At 43.7% G+C, this 11,073-nt stretch overlaps 2 protein-coding genes across 2 annotated transcripts in view; one reads left to right on the top strand and one right to left on the bottom strand.

The window, feature by feature from the left end:
• The window catches only part of MTTP (microsomal triglyceride transfer protein), a 33,644-nt gene that overhangs the window by 2,646 nt on the left and 19,925 nt on the right, over positions 1-11,073 (bottom strand). Inside the window, exons 12-17 of the mRNA XM_068136810.1 lie at positions 9,984-10,195; positions 8,677-8,774; positions 8,453-8,574; positions 7,499-7,726; positions 2,348-2,472; positions 1,849-2,019 (exon numbers count right to left, since the gene is read on the bottom strand). Of these exons, the coding sequence (XP_067992911.1) occupies positions 1,849-2,019; positions 2,348-2,472; positions 7,499-7,726; positions 8,453-8,574; positions 8,677-8,774; positions 9,984-10,195 (956 nt within the window). The remainder of the gene's footprint in view (positions 1-1,848; positions 2,020-2,347; positions 2,473-7,498; positions 7,727-8,452; positions 8,575-8,676; positions 8,775-9,983; positions 10,196-11,073) is intronic.
• The window catches only part of CUNH4orf54 (chromosome unknown C4orf54 homolog), a 36,490-nt gene that overhangs the window by 23,320 nt on the left and 2,097 nt on the right, over positions 1-11,073 (top strand). The gene's annotated exons all lie outside the window — the stretch shown is intronic.

Here is an 11,073-nt window from a genome sequence, read left to right as displayed (position 1 = left end):
TCTGTAACTAAATTTTAAAGGCATAGCCTAAAACCACCACAGCCCACAAGGTCTGTACCCTGCAGCTGAGGGTAGAGAGAACCATGTGAGATGACATACAGGTAGGTATACCCAGAAGGTGGTTTAGTATCTGCAGAATCACTAATGCCATTTTACAGGGTGTGGCCATTTAAGCTTGGTGCATCCAAAAAAGGAAGCCACAGAGTTGAGACTTCCAGTGTCCAGAGTGCCCAGCCCAGTGGGTGGACACAGGCAATAGTGGATTGCTACCCATCAATCCTGCACCCTTATAAATCTGGCTACAGAGCTATTGTCTTTCTCTTTCTACCCTCTGCTCCCGTGGGAAAGAGATGATCTCTTGTCTGGTAACCATGGGGGAGTATCCCAGGCCTCTTTGGCCTGAGTAACTTTTTTTCCTCTGCAATCTTGGCCTGTTCAGGCCTAATGCCAGGGTAAAAAGCGTGTGTGTGGCGAGGGGGGAGTGTAGTTCAGGCCTGGCCAGCCTGAAACCAGCCTAGCAATGGGGTGGAAGACACAGCCCTGGGGATTTTGGTGAACCCCAGGGGGGAAAAGGCAAGTGTTGGGTGATGTGCTAAGTTTAGACTGGGTGTTTCTTTGAACTTTGTATGCTTTGCTATGCTCACCACTATGCTTTGTAGTATATGCATTGCTTTTCCATTTAAACTTTCCATAACTATCCAATCCATTTGTGTGAGCATTCTCCTTTTGCCCCTTTTGGAGCAACAGAGCAATCTGTCCTGCTCTAATCTAGGGACACAAGGTTTTCCTGGAGATCCTTGAGTTTATTGATGCCTCTCAGACTTACCACCATCTTCTGAATTAGAAAAGCCTGAACGGAAAACCGTCACAGGCTCTGCAAATGTTATCACCCTTAGGTCTTAGCAAACAGGAATTAGGAGGGAGTTGTTACCCTAGCTTTTCACATGGCAATGCAATTATTGTTTGGCTCCTGGAAAGCATCTTTTTTACTTTATTGCACAGTCCTTTAGCTTTCAGGAAAGTTGGTTCTTTAATAAAATATGATAGGATATGACAGTTGTAAGAGCCTAAACACCAGGTACTTTTGTTGATACTTGTGAATAGCAGAGGATGAAGAAAACTCTCCACTGCAGATAGTTCATGTACCACTTCTCTATAAATATCTATAAATACCTATAAGTATCTGAGGGGTGGGTGTCAAGGGAAGGAGACCAATCTCTTTTCAGTGGTGCACAGTAATAAGACAAGGAGCAATGAATACAAAGTTGAACATAGAAGGTTTCACCTCAACATGAGGAGAAACTTCTTTACAATGAGGGTGACAGAGCACCGGAACAGGCTACCCAGAGAGGTTGTGGAGTCTCCTTCTCTGGAGACTTTAAAAACCCACCTGGATGCACTCCTGTGCAGAATACCCTAGGTGATCCTGCTTTTGGCAGGGGGGTTGATCTGTGGAGGTCCCTTCCAACCTCTAACAATCTGTGATTCTGTGATTCTCTCAACAGTGTAACAGAACTACTGCTGGCAAAGTTTCAGGTCACCATCAAAACTGATTGTATGCAAGGAAATCCATGTCCTGCCACTTCAGGTAGTTCACTTGCAAAACCAAATTAGAAAGTTGCACTAAAGTGTGCATTCAGAGGAAGTTTTGATCTTCAAAAGTCCATTCTGAATCTCAGGAGTGAGAGACAGGGAAGAGTGGGTCAGCAGAGTGGCTGGTGTGTGTCACGGCCTACACCTTGCTGTCTTAAGCTGAAATTTGGCCTCTGTTGTTGAACTCTTGTGCCTGTGAATATCAAAAGTTCCAGATTCAACAACTGGCTGAAATTGTGTGCTCTTAGTTCTTACCTGAGTGGAGTCCCAACTCTGTCCATCTGCATGCAGACTAAAAATGGGTACTGTGAAAACTGCACGGTGGAGATGAAGTCTAATGCTGTTTCTACTTCCAAAGTGGTTTCCACACCACTTTTTGCAAAGAAGGAATCCACCTCAATGTTGCCAGATAGAAATGTGGCTACCCTGCAAATAAATTCAGGTGTTAAAATTAATTCAAAACATATCAAGAGAGAGGACACTAAATTGTAAACAGTCCTACCATCCAAATACAAAAACTGCCCTCGAAGGGGCCTGTCTTACAGGTAAAGCTATTCAGGTGAGACCAATGGGAACTGGTGTTACCCAGGAGGAAAGGAAAAGAGAAGTACAGATGCTCTGCCATGCACAAAACTGTTTTTTCATTTTAACTCAGCTGCAAGGTCTTTTAGATTTAAATCTTTCTCACAGGGGCTGCCAGGCCTGAGGGAGCCTCAGCTCTCTACAGCTATAGCACATCCTGGGGGTATCTCACCGGTTCTTGACGTTAGTTTTGGATTCTCTGTACCACAGGCTGAACTCCATCCCTCCTGAGATGTCAATGGCCAGGCCTCCCAGGAACTCCACGTTGGCACTTGGCCCAGACTGCAGCTGAATCTCCTAGAGCCATCAGAAAGCACAGGTCAACCCAATCGGGACTGCGGACCTCAGTGGTTTCCGTACTTGCTTTTCTACTGCAGTTATGCTGCTTGCATTGTGTAGGAACAAAATGGGATAGAGGACTTTTCTGAAAGGGTGGACAAAATGATCCTGATATACCTTGCTTCCTAGAGAATGGGATAAAGCTAAGGTGAGGTGCCCTGCAAGCTTCCCCTCTCCCTCATGTGCCTGCTGGTATAATTTCTGCAAGGAGTATCACTGCAAGGAACAGCCTCTGTCTCCAAGAGCTACCACACAAAACTCATGGAGGCTCTGCTGGTATCAGCTATGCTGGATTAAACTCCTCACTGGAGCCCCAGCAGTGGGGCTACTCAGGGTGACCTCAGCATGCTCAAAGGCAGCCCCATAATGGCAGCAGGGTGCAGAGTGCTGCAAGCAGTTGTGGTGCATAGTGATGCGTAGTGGTGCATAGTGGTATGTAGTGGCTCCAAACACACTGTTACAGCAGGAATTGCTTCTTCAGTGGCTGGGTGGCAAAACCCCTAAGATAATGTGCCATACTTGTTACTATAAATTTGAATTGAATGCTTTTTCCATCAACCATCCAGTGTGCTCATGGCTTCTTGAAATCTCTACAGCTGGACTGGAAAGACAGCATGCAGACTCTGTTTCGGAAGTGGTAATATAGCTCAGGGTCATGTCAGCTCACTTCTTTCAATTTTGACACACAGCCAAGATTTTAAGGTTCCCTCATCTTGGCAATCTATCTCACTTTGTATAGTTGTCTTGCTTCCCTTTATATAGTTGTCCTGTTTCCCTAAGAACTAGTAGATTCATTCACTGTATTAAAAGAAACATTAATTTGGGAAAAGTTCATTTTGACCAAGTCCCTTGTGTACAGGACTCTCCCATCTGTCTTCTTTCTCCTCCTAGGTTTCTGTGCTTGTGCTCAGAAGCACCTTTAAGGATTCAGACATTTTTTGGACATGTGAAGACCCCATTTCCCCCCTCTTTTTGATGTCCAGGCACCTTAAAACTCTCTTCTTTTCTTAGCTATTCAGTAGACCAGTAATTCCAGCTACTACTGTCCCATGCTTTAAGAAAGAAGCAGTCAGAGACAATCTGGTTTCCTAAATCTTGTAGCAAGGAGCAACATATAGGGAGGTTTTTATTCAGAGCTTTAAAGGTTTCCTGCCATGATCAAAGACTTGGATAATTCTGGTGGCTGTATATCTGTATATAGTTACATCACCTTTTAGGGTAAATAAACAATCTCTGTCTTGGCAGAACCAACTTGGCAGCCATTGCTGCTGAAGTGGGCTTGAGAATTAGTGTAAGAATGCAGCAGGATGGCTGTGGCTTATAAATCCAGCACACCCCCACCAAGTGTGGTCATACTGCACTCTGATTTCTTATTTGCATCCAAGTAAAAATCATGGGTTGGAACTGTAGTCTTTCTGAAACTAAAGGGAGATTTTCTAGTGAATGCAGTGGGGCAAGGAGTATTTTCTTTGACAGTCTGTTTAGGTGTGAAGGTAAAGCTTGTTTTACCTTATTTTACTTTGGTTTTAATTGGGACTGAATTGATAGGCAGCTGCTAATGAGTGAGGAGGTAACAGTATACATTCTGGCACAGACAACTAGAGGAGCAGGTATTTTTAGATACATTGTCAAGTTGCACTTAATAATATTAAGAATAGGCTTGCTTTGCTATAGCTGCACGGTTTAAGGCTTTAAAGGCTATCTAGAATGAAGTTGGGTTTGTCACTGAAACCAGCAGAGAAGGTAAGGAGCACTTGTCTTGGGTTTTACCAGCTCATCTATTTCCTTATTTAGAGCTCAGTCCTGTCCTTCACCTCATGTGCAAATCCAATCCAGGCTGGTGGGAGGTGTAAATCACAGCGACCCAGTCTCCTCAGCAGCAGTATTTTCCTTTCCCTTCCTATTTTAAGCTTTATGTGTCATTTGCAGTGGAAAATGTGATCCAGAGGATCAGAACTGGCAGTTTGTTACTGTTTAAAAACACTGAACCAGGCTGTGTTTGAATTTTAAAATAATAATAACAATAATGTTTCATTATGTACTGCACTGGTAGTGTTACTGCATTGCAAGGCAGAGGTGACTGAAAGAGGCACTCTTGGGGAGCTGGCTATCTTCCACTGGAGTCTCACTTTCAAATGGTTTCTCTGACCTATTAATACAGTATTTAATTTCTCTGTGCTTCTGGCAAGTGTGTTGCTGAGGAGAAATTAACACTACCAAACTTCAAGGCAGGAGACTTTGGAGTCTCCAAACCAGTTTCATGAGAACTGTTTCTTTTACAGAGGGAATTATAACTTCTGAAAAGTTATTCTTAGCCCTCATGCAAGGCTGTGAGAAGTGGCAATGGCTGTAGAATACACTCTGATTTCAGTTTGTGGCGTTATGTGGGAAAAGATGTTACAAATGGTGGGCAGGTGGGTAAGCTGTAAGAGCAATATTGCCAACTTGGAAGTCACCTCTTCATAATGTGCCTATTTTGATTAATGCAGTTGTAAAGGAAGCTATTTTCTAGGGGGCAGTTTTTTGGTAGATTTCACTGCATTTTCAGTACAACTCAGGTTTGGTCTTTCTGTGCAAAAAATATCCTTATAAACAGCAATAGAGGAGCAGAACTTTTCAAGTATTTAAAAGCTGCTTTTCCTCAAAATCAGGCAGCAGCAATGTAAAAATTACCACCCACATTACATACTTCCCCCCCCCCCCCCGAAAATTCAGTCACCCCATTGTTTTTTTATTCCAGCCTTGGCTTCCAGTCTATCTTTTTGATGTTTGATCTCAACTGCACTGTTTTCACCCGCTCTGAAATCATGCTGTGGCACACTGAGTTTTGCTGTCATAGAATGGGCACTGCTTTCCACGGCTGGTTTTCTTCTTTAAAGAAGTTAAGTGCACATTTGGCTTGGTTGCCTACAGTACAAATTTGTAAAGGAGCTTATGTTCTGGGAAAAGCCTGTACATGCTGGAAAGTGAAGGTAGTATTCAGATGTCAAGAAGCTAGATTGATCCTGCTCTGGCAAAGGGGTTGGACTAGATGATCTTTGGAGGTCCCTTCCAGCCCCTGACATTCTGTGACTCTGTGATGCTGTCTGTCTTGCAGTGTTTTTCTTCAGTTCCAGTGTCAGGCCATTCCCTCTTCCATTCCCACAGCATTTTCAGATACAGTTGCAATCACCGCTCACAGGTTTGACAAGTGAAAGCATTTCTAATGAAACTCAACTGGAGTATGTGTAAGTGCCCAAACCATGTTGATGTTGCTGTTGATCTGGAACACAGCCACAAAACCATTATGGGAAAGATGTGCTGTGTTTAAAACTCAGCTCAGCCTGAAGCTGTGTTCAGCAATGCTTTAAAGAGTTTCCACCATTGTAGGGCATTGAGGTAAGAACAAGTGCCTTTCTGGTTGTGAACACACACTTTTGGCTGTGCCCACTGCCTGAGTCCCAAATTGCTTAGAGAGCAACTGGGCCAGTGGCAACCCAAGAGAGAAAGCAAAGTGGGATCCCATTTTATTACAAAACTGTTACACACTCATATTGTTAAAAACAAAAAATTCCACCCCTGGTGTGCCCCAAGACTTTTGTGAGGTTCTCCAAAGACAAGAAGTGGAGAACCTGCTGGCTGCCAGAGCTCTCAGGGTGCCCAGCCAGCTGATTCAGCCAGGGTATGTATGGAGTTTGGTGCATGCACAGCAGTTGGAAATATTTAGTTCTGTAAGCACCATACTGGTATGCTCAGGACTGGAGATGATTATCTTTCTCACCTCTGCAGTCTGTTCATTAAATAGGTCATGGTAAAGTTTTTTTTGCCCATAATCTGTGTGTGAACTGTAAAGCATTGCTGGAATGAGCTTTAGTTAGCCAATTTGTGCATGACATGGGAAGCCCCCTAGGCTTGTAATACCGCTATCAAGGGACTGAGCTGGGTTCAGGATGGGGACAGCTGTCATGGGCAGGGGGTGTTTCTGTGTAGTTTTGATCAGAGTGGATTTTCCCACCATCTGCCTTTGGCATTTTCTTTTGCCAAGAATTACAGGAGTAAAGTGAAAAGTTGGAGGCTGCAGATGCTTCATGAGCTGAGTGCTGCTGTCAAATCCGTAAGTTCTAAAGAGATCCTTGCTTGGGAAGGACAAAAATATCAACCCAAATGCTGGCCCTCCAATAGCACATTGTGTAGCTTGTTATGTTTGTATGAGCCTATATCAATGCATAAAATTAACAGCTCATTTGGGGTAACATAAAAACTGTGCAATCATTTTAATTCCTCAGTATGCCTACCAATAAGCATTTGAAATTTGGACCTCTTAGCATTGCCCTTTGAAGGTTAGTTGTCTGGGAAAGTTCAGGTGTCAGGGATTTATTCATTCAGTACCTGACAGTTATTGCCTAATTGGATGCAAGGTCTCTGGACAGCTTGTGAAGAGGAATACTTTGGTGGTCCCATGGGACAGTACTGTGTTACAAGAATCTGTGGGAGGGGAGGCCATAGCTGGTGGCAAGTATGTTTTTTTACAGGAAACTCATTTGGATTGGCTTTTATTCAGTGTTACTTTGTTATCTATAAGGATATATGTTCTCACCTTGTTCTAGTTTGCTTTTCTGTAAAGTCAGGATAATAATAATAATAATAATAATAATAATAATAATAATAATAATAATAATAATAATAAACAACCAGGTTGGAAGAGACTTTCAAGATCATCGTGTCCAACCCATCAACCAATCCAACCCACCCAAACAACTAACCCATGGCATCAAGCACCCCATCAAGTCTCCTCCTGAACACCTCCAATGATGGTGACTCCACCACCTGTCTTTCGATACCTGTGACTTTTCTATTGCTCCCATCATAAGAGAAGCTTATGTGACATTGATCAGATCTATCAGCATTGGAAACAAAGAAAATAAGGTGTCCTGCAATAATGGTGTGGAGGAGAGCATGTGTGCTTAAGAGACAGAAGCAGCAGTAAATAGTGTGCTATATGTACCTGTAAATAATCTGTCAGGAGGATAAGTCCTTTCACCACGTTCATGGAATCTCCAGTTGCTGATAACATTTTAGACATTAAGTCACCATAGCCTTGGAAAAATGTAACTGGCCTGATTTGGACATCAAACAGAATGGCTGACATGCCAGCAAAGGAGTCCAAGTTTTCCTCGCCTTCATCAGGAGTTGCAGCTATTATGGACTCCAGACCTTGAGCTTCAATTACCACCTAAGAAGCAACAGTGATACAGAATCAATGAAAAACCCCAGCCTGACTGAGGCTGTTAACAAGATTTTCTCAATGTCTAAGAGCCTAACTCCAATTTATGTAGCTGTAGATGCAAAAGTATGAGGCTCAGACTTAAGGGAACTAGGTAGGACAGCTAGAAAAATGGGAAATAAAATAATCTTATGACATGTTTTTGCCCTTGGAGATCACAATCCTGAGCTTACTTTTCCTTCTTACATCTATTTTCCACACAGCTGGGAGGAAAACCCAGGGGTGCTCCACTGCACAACTTTTGTCCTGCAAAGCTCAGGAGGATTATAATATTGAAGGTACTTGCCAACATTGAGAGAAGTCCAAACTGGAGGGATCTCAGTTAAATCTCTTTGATCTGTACATTTGATGTGCTCCTTGTATTTCCATTCTATGTTATACCCAAAACACAGCACTTGATTTTACAAACTTACAGAGCTTTTACTGATTATATCAGGCAAAGAGTTTGGGAATTAACTCCAGGCAGACTTGGACATATGACACAGAACAAAACACTTGGCTTTTTGGTTAGGGCAAACATGTGCCCTCAACATGGCTGTTGAGTTTCTTTCTTCCCTGTTACTGGCTTGTTTTCTGCCCAGTCCACCAAACTTTATGGACTTAAGCATGAGCTGAATTGATTTAGAAGTTGCAAGAAAAGGGCCCCCACACTGGCTTAGTTTTTGTAGCAGTTACCTGGCTGGCTTGAAGCTCATGTTTTCTGTCAAAAATGTTGATGTTCAGGTTACTTCTCCTCAAAATGCCGGAGCCTGAATAGAGGATGTCAAGGCTGTATGTGGATGTTACATCAGGACCACCTTAATTAAAAAGAAAAAGAAGGTACCTGTGACTAAACTAGTGGGTTAATGCAAGATTTGGGGACACAAGCAGTGTTGAAAGGCAGTTTGATGGTTACATACGTATAATATAGCCAGAGTAGGCAGAGGAGGATCCTGTCTTGGAGAAGCGATCATAGTTATGAGTGCGCATGTCCTTCAGAACCTGCCGAACTGTTTTGCTGTGATACAGCAAAGAAACAAACAAAAACACAGACACATACAGATGTTATGGTACCAAATGTGCTACTGTTCTGTAGAAATACAGAATTTGAAGGAGTTTGAGCTTCCCAGTAGGGAAAAGGGGCCTCAAACCCCTCATGTTTCACCACTAAAACTCTGCCCCAATCCAGAGCTTCTCTTCCAGTTTCAGCATCTCCCTGCAGCCATAGGTAGAAAGGCAAGCAAAGGTCTTGCTTGAAACTTTATCACGGAATCACAGAATCAGACAGGTTGGAAGAGACCTCCAGGATCATCAAGTCCAACCAATCACCCATCCCTATGCAATCAACTAGACCATGGCACTAAGCGCCTCATCCAGGCTTTTCTTAAACACCTCCAGGGACATCAACCCCACCACCTCCCTGGGCAGCCCATTCCCAATGGGCAATCTCTTTTTCTGTGAAGAACTTCTTTCTAACAATCAAGCCTAAACTTCTCCTAAACACCTGCAATGATGGTGACTCCACCACCTTCCCAGGCAGCCCATTCCAATGGCCAATCACTCTCTCTGTGTAGAATTTCTTCCTAACCTCCAGCCTAAATCTCCACTGGCACAGCTTGAGACTGTGTCCTCTTGTTCTGTTGCTGGTTGCCTGGGAGAAGAGACCAATCCACACCTGGCTGCAACCTCCCTTCAGGTCATTGTAGACAGCAATAAGTTCTCCCCAAGCCTCCTCTTCTCCAGGCTAAACAACCCCAGCTCCCCCAGCTGCTCTTCACAGGGCTGTGCTCCAGACCCCCCACCAGCTTTGTTTCCTTTTTCTGGACATGTTCAAGCAACTCAACATCTTTCTTGAATTGAGGGGTGTTAAGAGGGAGAGACCTTTTCATTATTTCCATTCTAGTGCTGGTTCACTGGTTCTAAAATATAAGAACAAGGGCCCCACTGAGAGAATTAAGACCAACAGATGACGTTTCTTACAGCAACGCAATTTAGATGCCCAGTTCTTACTTGTACCTCTGAAAATGTGAATGCCTATTAAACAGAAGTCATTGAAATGCAGAGATCTATTGTGTAATATCAGCACATAGAGGTGACACAAAAGTCAGGCATCCTGTTTTACTCTCCTTACATTTTAGAGCAGTAATTCATGAGCACCTGTGTGTTCTTCAGGTATCTGCAAAGAACTAAGGATGAGCTGTACTTATTTATGCTGAACTTAATGTACCTGGAAGGCATCTCAAAGTGAAGTATATCTTGGATCATGGCGAGCATGTACTTGCTCATTTCCAGAGGCAGTTCACCAATGGAGAGCAGGATGTTTTTCACTTCCATGTAGGATGGGTTGCTGTTTAAGATGATAGCAGCCGCAGTGGTCCGCACCGTCTTTTCATGGACTCTGCGAGTCTGGTGGTATATCCTGTTCATGGTTTCCTTCACCTGGGCAGGAAGCAGGTTATCAGTCAGTCCTCACAGATGACTGAGTAAAGTGCAGGTTGGAATCTCATTTATAATACCTAGCTCCATAGCTAAGGCTAATATATAAGGATGTATTTTCAGCACCCTGTTTTTCACGGTTCTCTTGGAAGGTATGAGACACGTATAGCTCAGTGACCACATGGCCAAGTGAGGCACCTCTTACACTCTCAGCCACAGTCCAACTACAGCCTGCCATGCTGATCTGCACAGCGAGGCCATACTTCAGTAGAAGCACTAAGACTAAAGTACTGTGGCAGTGGTAAGATTTCCTTGACTGTTAAGGGAATATGTACTTTTTAAAAGTCAAGAATCTTGCATTTCAAATTTTCTAGATAGTGCCTGTGGTGGCCTTATGTCCCTAAGAAGATTGTGACATGTCTGTGTTACAAATGAGTCCATGGAAAGCCCTAGAGCCTCACTGACAGAAAGACCTCCGGTGTGTTCACCGCAGAGCAGCACCCTGACCATCTCAGTCACAGCTGCCAGCAGTAGGTATGAAATGGGTGCAGGGTAACACAGCAGAGGCAGGACCTCATGTTCAGCTGTTTTCTGTTGTATTCTCCTGGAGGCTGCAAGGTAAGATGCAGCTATTTTACCCTCCCCTTACTTCATGCATTCTCTCTGGCTGTGTGAAGGCACAAGAAAGAACAAGGGTTATGCAGATGCCCAGATGTTCCTAATGTCTCTCACATCACAGAGTAGGCAGTGCTCTTGCCCACCCAGTATTCCCTGCAGACTGCTTGCCACCTTCAATAGCTGTGTGTAACTATGGAGCCAAATGCTGACTAGCACTGGCATACTGGGAGCTGGGACTTGGCAAGCAAGCAATGTGTGGAGTA

The sequence above is a fragment of the Melanerpes formicivorus genome, unplaced genomic scaffold, assembly GCF_026170545.1.
Source record: "Melanerpes formicivorus ecotype bairdi unplaced genomic scaffold, bMelFor1.0.p_v2 SCAF_4, whole genome shotgun sequence".
Taxonomy (NCBI): Eukaryota; Metazoa; Chordata; class Aves; order Piciformes; family Picidae; genus Melanerpes; species Melanerpes formicivorus.
This window is presented reverse-complemented; position numbering and strand designations above follow the sequence as displayed.